This window comes from Abramis brama (assembly GCF_963993115.1).
Source record: "Abramis brama genome assembly, chromosome: 13".
NCBI lineage: Eukaryota > Metazoa > Chordata > Actinopteri > Cypriniformes > Leuciscidae > Abramis > Abramis brama.
Window position 1 is genome coordinate 35,957,854 of NC_139975.1, and position 20,452 is coordinate 35,978,305.

At 38.4% G+C, this 20,452-nt stretch overlaps 1 protein-coding gene across 1 annotated transcript in view; it reads left to right on the forward strand.

The window, feature by feature from the left end:
* The window catches only part of ergic1 (endoplasmic reticulum-golgi intermediate compartment 1), a 30,535-nt gene that overhangs the window by 4,168 nt on the left and 5,915 nt on the right, over positions 1–20,452 (forward strand). The window contains exons 2-8 of the mRNA XM_084133384.1: positions 5,877–5,938; positions 7,472–7,544; positions 11,349–11,443; positions 15,957–16,081; positions 17,235–17,339; positions 17,426–17,486; positions 20,143–20,243. Coding sequence (XP_083989510.1) covers positions 5,877–5,938; positions 7,472–7,544; positions 11,349–11,443; positions 15,957–16,081; positions 17,235–17,339; positions 17,426–17,486; positions 20,143–20,243 — 622 coding nt within the window. The remainder of the gene's footprint in view (positions 1–5,876; positions 5,939–7,471; positions 7,545–11,348; positions 11,444–15,956; positions 16,082–17,234; positions 17,340–17,425; positions 17,487–20,142; positions 20,244–20,452) is intronic.

The window sequence follows — 20,452 nt, forward strand, 5'->3', positions numbered from 1 at the left end:
ATAAACCTCCTGCGGTGTAACACACACTTTACCACAGCTCGTTCCTGTCAGCTGACCTCACAACACAACAACTGTCCAAGCCAATCTGTAGTAATCCACAGCGCATTTGATCATTGATGAATCGTTAAACAGATGATGTGCAATAATTCTGTCTAAAATATTAGGGGTGTAACGAGTCCCTCATGTCACGATTCGATACACATCACGATACTGAACTCACGATACCATATTATTTTCCAAGACGCATGATAAAAGGTTAACAAAAAATGTAGGCCTAGTTGATAAAAATGCTAGATTTGGTGTTACATTGTGTGTGAATGAATAAACTTGGTTTTGGTGCTGAAACCCAAAGCACAGGACAATAGAGACGCCAGAATAACAATATTCATGATTCTGAAGAAAATTATTGTAGATGAATATGCTTGAACTCTTTCACTGACTAGATATATTTAAAATAATGTCGGCCACTTTTACTGGTAACATCAGACATCTGGCATTATCAGGACACACACATATTCCCCCAGCGCATTATTATACATTATATTCAACATTATATACAGTAGTTTAATGTAGAACTGACACTAAAACTCTGAAAACTTGAATTTGTTCTCACACATTAATTTTTATTTTGGGTGAACTACACGATACATATTGTTGCATTTTTATATTGCGATATATTGTGACACGATATGTTGTGACACCCCTATAAAATATACAGTGTTGAATCTGGCCCCTTTAAAACATGTTCGATAGACACTAAACGCTCTCTTCATCCTGGGATGCTTTCATAAACGCATGGATGCTACACACGTATTCCTGCTTTCCCACTTTGTAATAATAATGTGTTGGCACATATTTTGTTTGTGTGATAACACGTGTTTGTTGCTGTGGACAGTCGTGTGTCTGACGTACGGCTCTCAGAGCAGCTGTGGGTATATCCGAGCCTCGGGAACGTGTAGAAGTTCCTCCTGTTGTGCAACACGCTTCTCTGAGTCTGAACTGTGTGCAGCTGTGTTGAGATCCAGAGGAAATCCAAGACGCCAGACTCGTTTCACTGCTATACAAGTAAAGAGATGAACATGTTTGTAGGCTGAAAGGGTTTTGTACACTCTTGAAAGTAAAGGTTCTTCACTGGCATCTACAGCTGCTTCTAAGAACGACAACTAACGCTTCCGGTTATATTTACACTAGGGTTGGGAATCAAATATTTGTTATAAAAGTAACATTTTTATTCCTCTTATCGATTCCTTTTGAATGCACTTTCTCTTTGAATGCATTTTAATGTGATTTTAAAGCATTCAAGCGCACGCTGTTTTCTCAGAGCATGCACACTGTAAAGTGCGCGAGACTGAACCGAGTTCTCTTCCGCATCTTTTTGCACATGAATGGACAAATGCAGGCAAAAATATATCAAAATATCCCTGTAAACATAGTGGGTTATGTCTTAAGTGAACGTAAACAGTTAAAGTAAGCGCATGTGTATCAGTATGCTGGATCCGTGCAGCTCTTAAAGTGACAGCAGCCTAATAAACCTGCTGTCGTCTCTATGATAACAGTAATCAAACCACAGAAGAAAACTGTTCTTGACTGAATAACTTTTGTTATTATATTTGTAATGGATATTTTATTTATAAAGTGGCCTTTTTTACATTTGACTGCAGTTTCTGAACCTGAATACCTGCAAACCTTAAAACGCTGTTTATTTCAATCGAATCTTTGTTCAGTTGTATTTATTGGTACGATTGGTCATTTTTTTATTTGATCTTTTTTAATTACTGAGTGTTTACTTGTTTTTAATAATGCTTGAAATGTGTGTTAGTTAGGCTAGTAGTTTTTTCTATGGTATGTTTAAACTCTAGGCAAAAGTTCCTTGTGTAACTTTAGCCTGTTGATTTGTGTTCATGATATTCAGCTACAATTAAATGTTTAGAGTAAGATTTAGAATAAATGTAAATGATATTCAAGGTTTTTTTTTACCTCATTGGAATTAAAATAAGGAATCAATGAAAATTTAAACGATACCCAACCCTAATTTCCACTTGAGCTTATTGGTTCGGTTACAAATCATTCTTATAAACTGTCTTGCGCAATGAGTTCGGTTTGACATGGCGGTGGTAAAGTGGCTTATGTTTCCATGTAGAATCTCTAACATACAGGGAACCTTTCAATTGCACTAAAGATTCATTATAGTGGGAGAAAGTTCTTTAGATTATTAAGTAATTAAGTAAAAAATGGTTATTTTAGGACCTGATCAGTGAAGGGTGGGTCTTCTATGGCGTCACTGTGAAAAACTCTTTTATGAAGAGGTGATTTTGTATGATGTGAAATGTGACTCATACAGAAATGTGTGGGTTTTTTTTTTTTTTTTTTTTTTTTAGAAAAAGAAAGTGAAGGTCCAGCACTAAACCTGATGTCACTAGCCGCTTTTGTTACATTTTTGTGATATTTTCTAAATGTCGCTAAAAAACTGTTGCGAAATGACGCCGTTTCCATTAACCAATGTAATGCGACTAAAACGTCATTTTTTTTCTCTCACGAAAAATCATTCCAGAAATCATGGCGATGGATGTTAGTAGGTTTACGTATCTCCCAGTCACCGCACTAGCCATTATTGCTAATGAAAGGAGACGTATGCGTGTTATTCAACATTAATGACTAGGAAATCCTCTTCTACTGAGAGCGGCTCATATGAGGAGTTTCTGGGTGTTTCTCCCTCATTTCTGCTTCGAGCTCTTCATAAACTGTGGCATTTCTCTGTTCACTAATCCAGTATTCCCGAGATACTTTTGTCTTTTATGAGTTTGATAAAGAAATCTGTCTCATCTTTCTGTAAAAAACACACTGCGCCTTCTTTAAAGAATGATCAGACACCAGGTGACCTGTAAATGAGGAAAAACTGTTTCCATTTCAGTTTTGCTAAATACATCTTTTTCGAGTTGCCTGAAAAACAACCACCTCATGCGAGCGTAAAAACTTTTGTGCGATATATGGGAGTTTTTGCGAAATGAACGTGTTTCCATTGGAAAACCATTTTCATACCATTAGATTCAATTTTCCTAATAGAAACGTGGCTTTTAAAGGTGCAGTGTGTGATTTTTAGCAGCCCTAGTGGTGAGATAGCGAATTGCACCCAACAGAAGTTATGGTGGCCGACAGGAAGTGATGTCGTCGTCTGAGACAGCAGAGAGTAGCCAGTTCAGCAATGAGGTTTCTTTACAAAGATTAAGAAATTGTTTACTTGATTATTCAGTAAAACGATGTTATTGTGAATATTATTGTGACTTGTTCATCATTATGTCAGTGTTTTATCCGCTGACTTTAGCTATAGCTTCTTTACACGAAGAACAACATAGTGACGAAACACGTTTGTCCGTTCAGGGCCACTGTAGAAACATGTCGATGTAAGCGGACCCGCGGTGTGTGTAGAGAGAAATGCCTCATTCTAAGGTTATAAAAACATAACGGTTCATTATGTAAGCTCTTTACACACCACTGAAAACACAGTTATGTATATGATATTGCATTTCTGTCAACAGATCCTCCTAAATATTACACAATGCACCTTTAAGGCATGAGCAGATGGTTCGAAAACATACAAATGAGTACAAATTCATATGAATCGGCCATAAAATGGTTAAGAATTGTCATGATGATAATCTTTTGTATTGGTATAAGCAGTGTAAACCATCTGACAGAGATAATGATGCATTTCCTTAGATGGTGAGAGATGTTGTTGTTAGGCTGATCTGAATGATGGATGTGTAGCGATAAAGCTGTCACTTCTGTGGTGTTTGGTGGAGAAAGTCTTGACTTCGGGGCCTCTGTTTATTCCTCAGTCTCCTGTACCAATACAGGTCTTTCACAGCACTTTAAATGAAGACGTCAGTGCAGTTTAAGAACAGCGTGTCCTTCTGGGTTTCACACAATAGGGTTAGTTGCCTTCTACATCCTGTGAGCTCTTCTCTCAGAACACTGTGAACCGTGTGTGTGTGTGTGTGTGTGTGTGTAGTCGAGAGGAAGTCTCCCCCTCCCGCATTGCGTCAGCTTGGGTCGTTTCACTGCGAGAAATGCTCACAGAAATATTCACAGATGTAAGTGTTTTGGGGGGTTGGAGCCGAGCGCTGATGTAGCCGTGAAGGTTTCAGAGCCCAAAAAGGGCACAAGACACTTTGAGCTGGATAGTTTGGCTTTGTTTGTGAGCTCCTTAAAAAGTCAGGGATTGAACACATTCCTGAGGGGGGTTTAATGTTACGCTTCGACTGTGCGCTTCGTTCCCGGTGTCGTCTCAAACGAACCGAGGGTTGATTCTTTTCCGTTAATAAACATCATGACTTTGGCAGCTGTGCAGTGACTGTGTTCCTTATTTAATAGGATTACAAATATCATATATTGATTCATTTTTCTGGGTGAATCAAAATAACTATATTTTTATAGTCATATTTCACAAAAATGATCTATCCATCCATCCGTCCGTCATTAGCAAAGCCTAGCAACTAGCCCAGAGTTACGTCCGCAACGCTTTATCGTATTCAGACCAAACTTGGTACATGTCATCATAAGCATGACCTGAGGTTACATGCTGTGTTTCGGCGCAGTGCCACCTACTGGTCCGGAGAAACATGGAAATTTTGGCATATAACTTCTGAACAGTCGAATGATATCCAATTTTCCCATCTTCGAAACCGTTAGTCTGATCGAGACGAAACTTCCATAGGAAAATTGGAAACATAGGTAGTTGGCTATATGCTAATGGCCAAATGTCAAAATTTTGATAGTATGTGGCAAAAAAATGCAAACAAAGTTGTTCATGGGTAATTTTTTTTTATGTTCTTGTATATAAATGTCTATAACTCCAAAACAAAATGAGATATTTTCACCAAACTTGACACACACATGTATGGGCTCACTCTGAGGACACATTCAAAATGGTGGGATTGTGCCTCTTGTTGGCGCTATAATAGAACAAAACATGAAAGTGGCATTAACTACAATACATTATTATGATATAAAATGCTATACTTTACGCAGGCGTTGGTGATCCATAACAAAACTCAGTATGCGCCACCATTAAATCATATTATTAGTTACTGTATATTTGATTTTTCAGCCATTTAGCCTAAAATCATCTTTAAATGTCTTCAATTGCTCATTGTTGCAGTTGGTCTGACACTCCCAGGCATGTCTTGTTGTCTTTTCTTCTTTGCGCTTGGCCCCGATAATTGCCGCTTGCAGCTATATTGTTTAATATGTAGGCTATTTGCCATGTACTGGCTAAAACATGTTAGCGATTTGCTAATTCATGGCTTGTTTTTCTAAAAGACTGTATTACCTTAAAAACTTTAAGCCTGCTTAAAAAGCTAAAACTGCTTTAAAATTCAAACATGCCTAAATTCATCCTGTCCGACTTTATTTGACTTTTAGTTGTTATTTTTGTATTCATGAAAATAACTTTAACATTATTTAAATAAAAATAAAAATAAAAACTTTGAAAGAAGCAAGCGACCAAAATGGCAAACTGCAAGTAAATGAATGTTGTTGTTGTAAAGATGCATAGCTAGTCTGACGGGTCTTTTCCGAGTGTGTGTGTGTGTGTGTGGTTGTGAAATGTCCATTGTTTGCTCCCTGACCCGTGACGGGTGTGTGTGGACCGCACTGAGGCCCGAGGGTCGGGATCGTGAAGCGGGGTTGAGGTGTAGCTCCAGGAGCGGAGGGGTCGTGCCAGACTGTTGCGTCTGAGACTACAGCCCATACTTCACATTCCTCAACTGCTCTGTAATGCGCCGGGAACACAATGTGCTCTCACACACACACACACAGGAGAACACTGTGTTTACCTTTCTTTTCTTCCCCTCTTCCTCTCTTTCTCTTCCTTCCAGGTTCGACATCTACAGGAAAGTGCCTAAAGATCTCACCCAGCCCACGTACACCGGAGCGTTCAGTGAGTGCTGATGTTTATAATGCCTATTTCCCATCATAGACCCTCATCCACTCCAATCACCCAATATCTCGCTTCATCTGGCACTGGTTTACAGCCTGTTGCTCATCTGCCGCTTCCAGCTTTGATCCACAGTTGTGTTTTTCCCAAACTAATTTGCTGACTCAGTTTCTAGTTTCCTAACTGTTGTCCTGCATATATGCCTCATTGTTCCCTCAATTTTCATAAGGATGGATGTTTGTAATGTTAGGTGTTGCCGTTTGACTCACAATGATATAATACACACTCACACACACACTCATTACTATGGCCCTGTCCTTTGTTGTTTTGGCCTCGAGGGAATAACTTCATGTTTAGTCATGTTTCCCGAGACCAACCCTGAACGCGACCTAAATATGTTGCTGCTAAACCGGTTCTGCATGTGAATAAGATATCAGGGTAAATATCTGTGGTTTGAAAGGTAAACAGACGTGACTTTTAAGTTAGATAATGTCATCTGTTCAGACTTTTCCTTATAGCTAACAAAACGGAAATGGGAAAGAAAAATCAATAGTCTCTTCGATTTAATCAACTGTGTTTTTAAAGTTAATATATATTGAAACAGACAATAAGCTAAAATCAATGTGATTTAATCAACCATGTGTTTAAGGAATATAATGTCATCGGTCTAGTTTAATCGACTGTCTTCAAAGCGCTTTAGTGTAGTTAATATAACTACAGTAAACTGAAAGGAAAATCAATCATTGACATGTAAATCTTTCCCAGTATTATCCTCATAAATGTGGAACAAGTGATATAGCCCATGATGAACCTGAGTCCGTGAGCGAATGTGTCATAGCGACACGCCTTATTGTTTGTGTTATAGCTAAACATTAGCTTGTGTAAACTGGAATGAACCGGAGTCTCAGGATGACGTGTCAACCACAGAGTCACATGACCTGAGACTCACTGGAGACGGTCTCCATGTAAATATGCACTAGCTGCTTCTTACTTTGACTCATCTGGTCACACGTTGAACACGTAACGATTACATTAACCAGAGCAATAAAGCCACGAACATTAAGGCCTGTTGACTTTCACACACTCATTTTGCATAGTCAGACAGAATTTGGAGAAATGATCTCACTGCTAATGAGTTGATTTCAGCAAACAGGGACTGAAAATGTCACTGTAACACTTTACTGTAAGGTTCATTACTTAACATTAGTTAATTACCTCAGTTAACATGAGCTAAGAATAAACAATACTTCTTCAGCATTTATTCATCTTAGTTAATATCAGTTTCAACATTCACTAATACATTATTAAAATCAAAGGTTGGGTTTGTTAACATTAGTTAATGCACTGTGAACTAACATGAGCAATGAACAGCTGGATTTTTATTAACTAACATTAACAAAGATTAATAAATACTGTAACAAATGTATTGCTCATGGTTAGTCCATGTTAATGTTAACTAATGAACCTTATTGTAAAGTGTTACGGATGTTACTTGAGGGTGAAAGTGTCTAATGTTGTCCCTCCTGTAACCCTCAGTCTCAGTGTGCTGCTGCGTCTTCATGCTGTTCCTCTTCCTCTCAGAGCTGACAGGATTCATCGCTACAGAAATGTATGTATGAAAGCTGTAATCAAACATGCCTGTGCTGAGATTATAATGAAGAAAACAAGGTCTGGTTTAAAATCTGAAAACGGTATCATAAATTTGGCTACTTTTTAAAAAGTGTGTCCCACTTTATATCAAGTCTCTTTAACTACTATGTAATAACAACATTTATTGCAGTGCTCTTATTGTATACACACAATTTTTATGTTGTACTCGTATGTATGTACTTACTCGAATATCTAACGATCAGAGCCGGACAGAAACAGAGTACATTTACTTGAGTACAGTACTTAAGTACAATTTTGAGGGATCTGTACTTTACTCGAGTATCATTTTTAGGGAGTACTCATGACTTTACTCAAGTACATTTGAGAGGCAAATATTGTACTCTTTACTCCACTACATTTCTATCCATAACTGTGAGTACCCGTTACTACTACTTCTAAAAAAAAAAAAAAGGAAAAAAGAAACATCTCGGAAACCCTCAATTTGTTGTTTCCCTCTCAAATGTGACTGGATTGTGCAGGCGCCACTGATTGGGACAGCCTATCAGCAATCACCTTCAGCTTTCCGCCAAAGTCAACTCCATGGTCAGATTTAGATAAGAGACGAAACCATGGATGAAACAATGGATGAAGACGCAGCAGGTCCATCCCGGGAGTATTTTTTTTCCCAGGATGGTAGGAGAAGACTCATGAATATTCATTAGGGAAGTCATCCCTGATTGGTCTTAACCCCAGTGACGGGTAGGTTTAGGGGCGGGGTTAGGGAGGTCATAAGACCCCCAGTGACAGGTAGGTTTAGGGGTAGGTCATCAGACCAATCAGGGATGACTTCCCTAATGAATATTCATGAGTCTTCCCCTACCATCCTGGGAAAAAAATATCGCATCCCGGGAATGTGCCAACCTGTGGCCCCAAGTTAATGATAGTTTTCGCTTCAAGTGTTTGCTGTGTTTACCAATGTAAGCACCGTGGCAGTAGTAATGCAATATTTAGAAAATGTACTCTTGTACTCTTGATACTCAAGTACTTTTAAAAACAAGTACTTTAGTACTTTTACTTAAGTAGACATCTGACTGTAGTACTTTTACTTGTACTTGAGTAAAATTTAGCAAGGGGTATCTGTACTTTTACTCAAGTAATGAAGCTGTGTACTCTGTCCGCCTCTGCTAACGATACAAATGTTAATGGGATTTTTATATAGTTTATACTCTTATAATGTCCATATATGGACCAAGGTGAACATATTTAGACTTTTTTGTTTTCAGACAGTTTAATATATAACTTTCAAAAACATCCAGTACAAATGTTACTACATTTTACAGTACATTGTTACTGTGTTAACTGGAAGACAGCTAATGTACACGCATGCAAGAGGAGCAAATGTTATCAGGGAAGATGATTGGCTCTTTTAAAACCGGCATGAAATCAAAATTTTACGTTGTTAGTTCGCATTACTAATCTTGTGGTGAACAATTCATCCATGCAAGTTAATTCACAAAAAACAATGTTTTCATGATCTTTAATCGAAACCCATCAGGGATGGCCATCTCTGATGACGTCAGTTCGACACCCGTCCAGCTGTCGGTCTGCCGAATGAAACGCCTACTGTTATAGATCCAATCAGTTCCCAGTGGAAAACAAACAAGCCATGTGGATTCACTCTGAACATGTGTCGCATTACTGAAGTAAAGTCGGTCTCAGCTTCCGGTTCACACAGACGTTAAAGGTGCAGTGTGTAAGATTGACAGCTAGTGGTTGAACTGGGTATTATTGGAGAGCGTTGTGTCCGCCGCTCCCTCCTCCTCATGCGGGTTGCCAGTTCAAAGGGGACATAACACACAGGTTCTGCCAATCTCATGTTAATCTTGAGTACATATATAGTAGTACTGCATCCTTCATATCTCTGAAGAGTCTTTAGTTTTATCAGATTTAGACAGATACGCTATACCGAGTCTTTCTGAAAACAGCCGAGCTCTTGCCGTCGGCTTTCGGAGCGTAACCCGAACGAAGCACGTTGATGGTTGTTCTCCCATTCTCTCTCTGGTTGGTGCGCGTGCGTGTGTGTGTGTGTGTGCTCTTCCGTGAGAAGTGCACACACAAGGACTTCCACCATTTATAATGTCATTCAGGGCCATACTTGGAAAAAACTTTCCGAAACTTGTACGAATCCCGAAGTTTAGGCACAGAAATGCTTCGTCATACGTCCAACTTCGTCATACGTTTTGTTTTTTTTACTTTAGCCATGTTTAGCATGAGAATCCAACTCTTTTAACGGTGTAAATAAGTCAGAATGTATAAAATGGCATTAGACATCCCCTTTAAGGACACGCAAAAGAAACGAGCGTAATGGACAATGGAAAGGAATGCTTTAGGTCGGGTGTAATCTGCTATCACTGACCCAGTTTGTGTGCTGGCTTCATCGCTGTGTGTTCGGCCAACTGGCAACCCGTGGTGTCGAAACATTATTGGCTGCATTTGCAGTGGGCCTGATAACAGAACTAAACAGGAACAGACATTCAGAGATGGAGCGCACGTTTCAGAAGTAGAGTAACTGGCTGAAGCATTGCTTTTTTAGAGAAACAAGTGTGTGAATTTAGTATGTTTCCTAAATATCTGCAAACATATTATAGTATTTTTATGCTTTATTACAGTCAAAAAATTACATACAGCACCTTTAACTGAAGGTTGGCACCTCCAAAACTGCCATATCCACCTTATTTTGCAACTTGGAAGTAATGTGCGAGACTTAAAGTCCCCCCGTATCAATAATTGTATCCCTTAAAACTCATCTTTGATCACCAAAATGACATATTTAAACATTTTCTTGCTTGAAAAAAGTGTCTTCATGCCTTAAAATATCTTGAATGTAACTCGACACTCTTGCCTCATTTAGTATGTGTGGTTCTATGAATATGCAAATGAGCCCCGCCTCCACTCACTCACTCAGCTCAGAGATCCACTGGTTGACGATCACACGTTGATCTGATTGGTTACAAGGTAGTTTGTGACGTCAGAAACACCAGCGATTTCAAAGCGTGTTTTTGAGACTGTCTTTGGTTCACTGCAGTTTTAAGGAGAAAATACTCAGCAATGGAGTCGACTTATGAATTTACACATGGTTTGTCTTAAAGCATATTAAAAACACCACATAGACACATAAACAACATTAAAAGCTGGATTTTCACCACAGGGGGACTTTAAGAGTCATTAGCCGGAAATAACTAGGAGTAACAAAGTGCAGTGAACTTTAAAACCATTTGTGCTACAAACCATTGTTTCTGATAATAAATTAAAATAATATAATAACAAATACCATTTTGCATTATTAAGCAGCATAACAGTTTTTGTACAGCTAAAAATAAATGGGAAGTAAATGAGACCCGAAGCTTGGTTACAAATTAGTCCGCTCTAATGTTAAAAATAATTTTTAGTTTTAGTTAATATAAATAGTTCATCCTCAAGAACGGGTCAGGATATTCATGACTTCTTTTTCTTTTATATATATAAAAATGTTTTAGTTAGTAAAAATGTTAAATTTTCAAATGAATCTTGAGATGTTTCTCATCTGCGTTCACACTGACTTTCTGACCCAAGTCTGACCTCGGTTTGACACAAGAGACATAGACTTCGGTGTCTGTTTGTCAACTTCTTTCATGTGTTCATCGGGGGAAGTGAGGAAACCAAAACTGCAATTAATGTAATTCTGGCCTTTTACTGTCAAGCTTAGAGCTTGAACTTCAGCAGGTGACCTGATGACCTTTACAGAACTACACTGAATGCATGTATCTTCATGTGTGTTTTACAGAGTGAATGAACTGTATGTGGATGACCCTGATAAGGACAGTGGGGGGAAGATAGAAGTGAGTTTAAACATCAGTTTGCCAAACTTACACTGTGATTGTGAGTATATACATAAAATACATAAATACTCTTCTGAATGATGTTTTTCTATCCACATGTGTATCACGTGATCCGCTGTTGACATGTTATGAGTGTTGTTTGGAGAGTTAGCTGCGAGTTTACTGTTGGTATGGGATCATAATTCGTTGACGTAGATTATGAGAGGAAACGATGCACGATGGCCTCCCACACGAGTCTCGCTTTGAGTTCATGCATTGCATGGGTTTTGTCTCAGACGGATTAGGATAGACCTTTTACCTCAGTCAGACGTGCTGTTTTGAAACTCAACAGGAAATCAAATGGTCGTACGTGAGCAAGCGTATGAGGAAATGACATTTGTTAATGCATATGCACAATGATTTGCCAAACATTATTTGATATGTCATGTTTGCGTAAATGATTCAGTCACATAACCTTTTTCCTATTGTGACTTAATAGATGGTCACAATTTGGATTAGGGCTGGGCGATCACATGACTTTGCTGGTGAAACAAAATTAACCAACACTGTGAATATCACGGTTCATTTAGTGGAAAGTGTGGTTATTGATTATATTTAATCGGCTTTTAGATGCATCAAATTTGTTAATATGTAATACATATTTTGTTTTAGTGACTGTATTCAAAATAAATTGCAAAAAATATAATTTTATAGCTTATCATATACAAGATCTCAGCAATTACATAATTATTGAGAGATGACAAATGGCTGAAAAAAAAGAAGATTTTTAGCTGTATCTCCAAGCCCTAATTAGGATCATAGAACAATGGATCCAGTGATTAGTTTCACCATGCTTTTAATCATCAGCATTCAGACACTTTTATCCAAAGCGACTTACAAATGCTTCTTCTTCATGACTGGTTTAAGCAGTTAAAGGGTACTCATGTACTCTCCCTCAAGTTGGTCCAAACCTGTATGAGTTTCTTTCTTCTGCTGAACACAAAGGATACTTTGAAGAATATGGGCAACCAAACATCCAAACCAAACTTCCATAGTATGGGAAAAAATACCATGGAAGTCAACTGGGTTCATCAGCTGTCAGGTTACTGACATTCTTCACAATACCTTCTTTTGTGTTCAGCAGAAGAAAGAAGTTCATACAGGTTTAGAGGGGAGGGTGAGTAAATATTGATTCATCTCATCGTCATGTTAATCTAAAAAAAAAACAGAAAACTGATGCCTCGTTCTATTTATAACGTAGTGAAATGAAGGACAAAACAAATGCTTTGCAACCCGCGCTTTGTTGAGTCCAGCGGAGACATGGTGTAAGCCTAACCAATGTGGGGAAAAATATATATATATATATATATGTGTGTGTGTATGTATATATATATATATATATATATATATATATATATATATATATATATATATATATATATATATATATATATATATATATATATATCTCAAAGTTGAAATTTGTTGGTAAAGTGGCTTGTTTCTGAAGGTCAGCGCCCTCAGAGGAATTGTGGTCACCTCTGATGTCACTCTGGGCAGATCCTCAAAAGTTTGGAAAGACATTTGCAACCGGCTGTTTCACACACATTACACAAAGGCCAAACTATGTTCAGAACAACATCTTGAGCCGTTCTCATGGGTGAGAAATAGGGGTTTTGCCTATTATGGAAGACGTTTTTCTCTTTAATGGAGCATATGTGACTGAAACCCGAGCCCTTGTTATGAGTCATGAAGACCAGCCTCGCTGTGATCCGATTAATGCCCCCGTTTACGGCTTTCAAGTAGAAATCGAGTTTTACCTTTTCTGAAGAATGTGTCAGAGGGTATTTCCCATGGAAAAGGCTGGTTGCTAGGGCACTGAAATGCTTCTTTGAGTGGTTGCTAAGGTGCTGTGGTTGGTTTTCTGGTGGTTATTTAGTGGCTTTTTCAAGTCTCTGTGAAATTCTGACAGTTTTTGGGGTTTTTTTGCTCACTTTATTGGCTTCTAGATGAAAAGATTATAAGAGCAATAATATTGTATAAATTAATCTTAAGACATTCAAATGAATTCCATAGTAAATAATAATTGATGATGCATTTCATGAGATATCCTCAGAAACTGATGTTTTCCATAAAACTACACAGGGCTTTTTCATGCTGTCACTATTACTGTGCTAAATTATTTATTTCTATAGAAATACACATCGTTCCCTCCTTTACGTCACTTTTCAACACTCGTGTGTTTGTGGAAAATGTGGATGCTTTTTCCTTTCAGCGCTTGCTGAGAAACCCATGCAAGACCTTTAGTGTTCTGGGCACACGTCAGATTGCACGTAAAAGAGCAGTGAAATGTTTCCATTCGCACATTTACCCCTTAACGAGTGGAGATCGTGTGGTTGTAGTTTACTGGATTGAGTCTAAGCTGTAGATGTCGTGGTTTAAGTCTTCGAGTGCCTAATCAGTGTGAGCAACCAGAGCAGCGTCAGGGGTTTACTTCACTGGGAATCGTCAAAACTCCCTGGAAAACTTTAATGGATTCATTCTTCCATTCAGTTTCTGGCTGGCCTTTCATTTTTTGCACTTTTGAGATCATGAATCGTAATCGTACCTGTCATCATAAGAGGAAAGAGCCAGTGTTGCTTTCTCTGGAAGGCAGTCCTAAAATAGCCTTGGGCTACAGGACAACATGCTCTTAGTATAACACGCACCACAGCGTCAGAAGATCTGCTACGACACACTGGGAAAGGTCGAATGAACAGTTGTGCTTAATGATTTTTGCTGCAACATGAACTTGTTCGGAATAGTTCACCTAAAAATAACTTGGCCAATAACTGTCAAGATCCAAAAAACTCTATAGGCCCTGTTTACACCTAGATGAGTTTTGGTGGATCGGATCACAAGTAGAGGAGGGACACATTCCCGTTTACACCTGGTGTTTAAATCTCAACTTTCAGCCACTTCTGTCCTGATTTCTTCAAGGGGAATAGGGTTTTTTAGATCTATAAAAATATCTAGATCTATAAAAACCCATAAGAATATATGTTTTTTTTAGATCTTTAAATCTAATGGACAAAATAAGCTTGTGCAATTTACATATGGATGTTAAGATCAGCATCTTTCATTTGTGCAGTCTCAAGACCAGCCGAACGCTGTGAGTGTGTGTCAGGAATCAGGAATGGTGAGAGATCATTGTGCTTGGTACGTTTCTCACCTTAAAACCAAACTTGTGTCTTCAGCTGATAAAGTGTAGTCCCGTCTGGCTCGAGCGTTTCCCATAATGTTACGCAGTAGATGGAGAGAAGACGGTGTTTAGTGGCTGACTGAACACATTCGACCACATGAGCGTTTACACTAGTAAAGCAGTGTGTGTTTAACTCCCTCTGGAAGTGCTGGAGAGTGGACGAGCTCAAAGCGCTTCAGACCCGTTTACACCTGTGTTTAGAGTCGTCCACTTGTGATCCGATCGACCAAAACACATCTCAATACCTGGAGTAAACAGGGCTGTAAATGTCACAGAAGTGAGTCCTGATGGCTCATTACAGGTCTACTAAAGTACTCCAATTCAATCACTGAAAATCTGCCATAACTCTCAAATGTCCTTCAAACTCGCCTCGACCTTAAACACAATCTGTTTTCTTCCTGTATGCTGTTGAGTGCACTGCGTTTCCAGCTTCATGCAGATTAAAGAAGTTTTCACATCTACCAGGAGTTGTTTTAGATGTACTTTTCCTTTTAATTAACATCCCGAGTCAAACTTTAACATTTCTGAATGTTATTACAAGAGATAACTTCAAAAGAAGTGTTCCACTAAAAAAATCACCAAAGCAATGTTTGATTTTAAACAAATGTGCAAAAATGTAATCCTTTTTAATGTCTCAAGTGTCTTTTTTGGGACCTCTGTACAGTCAAACCAAAACTTATTCAGACACCAGAAAAAATATATTTTTTATATATTTTTTTTTTTACTAGTGTGTGCAGGACACTATAGTTCATTTCTGTAAGTGAGGAGAGCAAAATAAAGTAAACTGTGAAATATTATACCCATATATTCTTCATTCAGTGACTACCTCTGACATTTATAAACATTTGGGACCAAAAATGATTCGGACACTTTGAGCTGATCATGTTTTGCTGAAGTGTGTTTTCTTTAATAACTAATGCTCTTTTTACACACAGACTGAACACAATGAAGCATTGCTTGGTGATTGGTTGAGCTAAACTGGTATTATCTAATTGTGTAGTTAAATTTAACAGCTGACAGATATTCAACATAACTCATGTGTGAGACAGTCTAACAGAAGGACGGACAAAACCAGTCAAATATCAGCTGATCTGAGAACTCTGAGTTCTGCTCATATTTCATCACCACTTTCTAAACTATAGCGAATAAACTGATAATGTGAGAAATGTTGAAGGAGTCTGAATAATGTTGGTTTGACTGTATCTTCATCACCGGTGACGTTGTTGAAGAAACTGTCCTTTTGTACAATGTAAATGAAAATTGCTCCTCTCCAATCGTCTGTGTTTGTGCCGCTCTTCTCCTCTGCTCCTCCTCTGTGTGTGCGTGTGTGCAGTGGTGGGTTTGGACATCCAGGACGAGATGGGCCGGCATGAAGTGGGTCACATAGAGAACTCGATGAAGATGCCTCTGAACAACGGCCACGGGTGCCGCTTCGAAGGAGAGTTCAGTATTAATAAAGTAAGAGATGCCTGACGTCACTTGAACTCTTCTCTTCTTGTCGGGTGTTGAGTGTTTCCTGTGGAACTGCTCATCGTAAGACTAGAAGCCGTATCGAGTTTCATTGGCGTGCTTGTAGATTCAAACTATTTTTGCTTTCTCTCTAGTGGAGATTGCATCTGATGTGTTTGCCTGTATGATCCGTGGTTCGGCACGCATGTGATTCGCGGATTAACTGCTAAATTTAACCATCATAGACTGAAAGTTTATCATTTGGACTTGTTTTGTCTTGCCAATTTACACATTCAAACAATTTTAAGTGCAGAAGAAGAGGCGTAAATCAGGACTCGTGCGTTATCTGTGCGCTCGGACACCAAGTTGATTCCTCTTTCGCATTTCCATGCCCTTGAACAGACACATACACACAAAATAATGTTAGAAAACTCGTCTAAATGCCCGTCTCTGCAAGTAATCTATCAGTTATGTTATAAGTGAAATTAACCGTTGAGAAAGAAACGGATGTTTGTCAGTTTATTCGGTCTTAAAGTGACAGCAGCCTAATATCCCTGCTGTTGTCTGTCATTAAAGGTCCCATGACATGAAATTTCCACTTTCTGAGGATTTTTAACATTAAAGGACAACTCCGGTGAAAAATGAACCTAGGGGTAATTAACACATGGTTACCGAGTCGATCGTTCCCTGGGATGCGTTTTCATGAAAATCGAATGCAAAGAGTTTTATCTTTAAAAACAGATTAGCTCATAACACTAGTATATGGGGCACAGAGTAAGTAAAAGTAAATCGCTAGTTAATACCACTAACAAGGCTCAAAATAGCCTCACACTAACACGGTAGCATAATGAGGGTCCCTACATGCAAACCGAAGCATTGAGAACTTTGTAAGTGTACAGACAGTTTAATAAGAAGATACTTTATAAAGACAGTACATTACGCGTTTACAGACAGGATCCATCTTGGAAAACAGTCTCGACTAATCGAATCACGAACGTATCAAAGAACTTCAAGTGAGCTTTAAGTAATAAATGAAAAGCAAAGTTGATTTTTTTGCTGATCCGAAAAACGATCTGATCCGTAGCTCAAAAACCGTAAGTGATCTGAACTGTGAATTTTGTGACCCGCTCCAGCACTAATGATAACTTGTGTTGTTCTTCAGGTTCCCGGAAACTTTCACGTGTCGACACACAGCGCGACGGCTCAGCCCCAGAGCCCTGACATGACCCACGTCATACACAAACTGGCCTTCGGGGAGAAGCTTCAGGTCGGCAGGCCGTCGTCAGTCAGTGAGAGATGAAGGACGATGGAAAATCAACATGAATAAGTCATTGTGATGTCGTTGAATTGCAGGTGCAGCATGTCCGGGGGGCGTTTAATGCGTTAGGGGGAGCCAACAGACTTCAGTCCAATGGTATGTCTTTAGCCTTCTATGTATATATAGTCTGGGTCAATGACGTGACACAGTAACATTTTTGTTTTATCTATTTGTTTGTTTGTTTAAAAATACATTGAAAATGCACTTCATTTGTACAATGACTTGATTATACCTTTTCTATGATGGACGCTTTCATTTTTTTTGGGGGGGGGGAAATAGTCAAAAATGTCAGACTGTGCTAATATAATAAAAAAAGCCATATTAAAATAATTAAATTATTGAAAAGAAAAAGACTTTTAAGTATTCACAATCATGGTTACACTTTATGATGGTTCCATCAGTTAAAGGTACACTATGTAAAAAAAAAAAAAAACTTGTTTAAAACTATCAAAATTTAAATAATGAGTCAATACACTATGTTAAGCCAATTATACGTGTTTATATTTTAGACCTGAAGGGATTGTTTTCACGGGGAAATGGGTTACACTTTATTTTAAGGTGTCATTGTTACAGTGTAATTATACATTTAAGTACTGAGTAATATTAATTAACTACATGTATTTACTATAGGGTTAGAGTAGGATTGGGGTTTGGTTGATGGTTAGTTGCATGTAATTATGCATAATTTACTGTTATTACTATGGTAAGTACATGTAACATATGTAACAAAGACACTAAAATAAAGTGTTACCGGAAAATGCATACATGCATGATAATCCACTTGTGCGTGTGTGCCTCGTCATATCTGCAAATAGAGTAAAGTTGCTCCGACTGCTTTGACGTGTGTGTGTGTGTTGTAATGCATAATATCTTTTCATAAATAAAGTCAAAATGCATTGCACATTGCAGAATAAAACAGGAAGTGATATCATGACTGTGTGTCAAGGGCAATAAATCTCATGAAATATCTGGCAAGGCAAGGCTGGTTGTTCATTTAGAGTGACATAATATTTGACATAATTAAATCATAATATTTGGGGGAAAATTAAGATTTTTAGTGGACACTTTTACTTGCCAATAAAGGCCTGTTAAAACCAAGAACAAAAACTATAATAACAACTATAACAATAACTATATTATCGTTCACACCAATGTACGATATCGCTCGGTTTCTTATAGTCGCTGCAGTCGCTTTAAATGCTCGAGCTTCTCAAAGCAGGATGGATTCTGATTGGCTGTCGGTGTTTTTATTGTTCATCAGCTGGGAAAAAATCATTCTGATTCCAACAATACCGATCTCTGTGTCGTTATCGTTACAGTTGTTGTGTGGATTACACTATTAGAGTTAGAACAATTGTTAAACCTTTATAGTTATAGTTCTCGTCTTTGGTGTGAAAGGGCTTTAAAGGGGTCCTGATGTAAAATATGTAAAATAAGTCTCTGATGTGCCCAGAGTGTGTATGTGAAGTTTTAGTGAATTATTTTTCATAATTTTTTTATAGCATGTTAAAATTTCCGCTTTTTGAGGGTGAGCAAAAACACGCAGTTTTTGTGTGTGTCCCTTTAAATGCAAATGAGCGGCTGCTCCCGGCACAGAGGGCGGAGCTTCAAGAGCTTGTGTGTGTGTGTGTGTGTTAGCAGCTCCGATTACCACACACACACACACACACACACACACACTGAACATTTCAAAAACTTTTAGCCTTTTATGTTCAAACCGGAGTCAGACAATGATGGAGAGACTCAAGAAGAAGAGACAACATGTAGAAGCAACAGGACATTTCTGATTGGTTAGTTGATGAATTTATGTAGCTTATGTGTAGTTATCTTCTAGTCATTGATTAGCATATTCTGTCTTGATAATCTATAAATCGTGTTCAGGGGGCGGGGTTTATGTAAATTCTATTGGTGATGTCACCACCTAGGAGGAAGCTTGTGTAGTTCCGTTTGTTGTAGTCCTTAAAAAGCGATTTCTTTAAAAGCAAATATCTCCCTTTGCTTTGAACTTTGAGTATTGAAACTTTGCAGATGTTGTTTATGATCAAACAGCAACATTACACACTAACTAAAGTTAGAAAAGTGAAATCATCAACCACCCCTTTAACAGTTGTACCAAATAGTTTACCAAATATGTTGCCCCAGATAATCCAAAGAATCCTCATAGCCATACGATCTGTTGCTGGGCGAGTAACATGCCAACATGAAACACTTTGAGTTCAGAGTTTGTTCAAACCCGTAAGAATGAGCAAAAGCACAGCACTATTTCCAGAGCGTCCGACTCGTGTAACTGAGAGGGTCTAACCCAACACAAGTCACACAGATTGAATTACAAAACAGCACAGAAATAGTAGAGAAGTACGTCACTCGGATGAAATAATCCACCATCCTGTCTGGGACATCAGACTGACAGATCTGCAGGAAAACACTGAATACACACCACCAGTCTGAAGATTGGGGTCGTGAGATTATTCATGTTTTTGAAAGAAGTCACCAAAAAAATACAACAACAAAAAACAGTAATATTGTTAAATATTATTCCAATGTAAATCAGCTGTTCTCTATGTGAATATATAGTACAGTGTAATTTATTCCTGTGATCAAAGCATCATTACTCCAGTCTCCAGTGTCACATGATCCTTCAGAAATCACTCTAATATGATCATTTTTTCAGTCAGTCGTTTGACTGGTAGTGTGTGTGTGTGTGTGTGTGTAACTTCCACAGAAATAAAGCCATGCGTTTGTCTTCCTTCAGCTTTAGCGTCTCACGATTACATTCTCAAGATCGTCCCTACGGTGTACGAGGACCTGGGGGGCAAGCAGAGGTTTTCCTACCAGTACACCGTGGCAAACAAGGTAATCTGAGACACACACACACACACACACATGTGAAGTCTAAATATAAGAGCGCTGTGCTGATGCCTGTGGTTTCAATCGACGCTGGATGAATTATGGCTCTCTTTTATGAAGCACCATCAAGCATTTCCCACCTCTGCAGACACTTGCAGGACGTGTGTGTTGTGAGATGTGTGTTAATGTGAGGGCGTGTGGTGTGAGCGTACTGA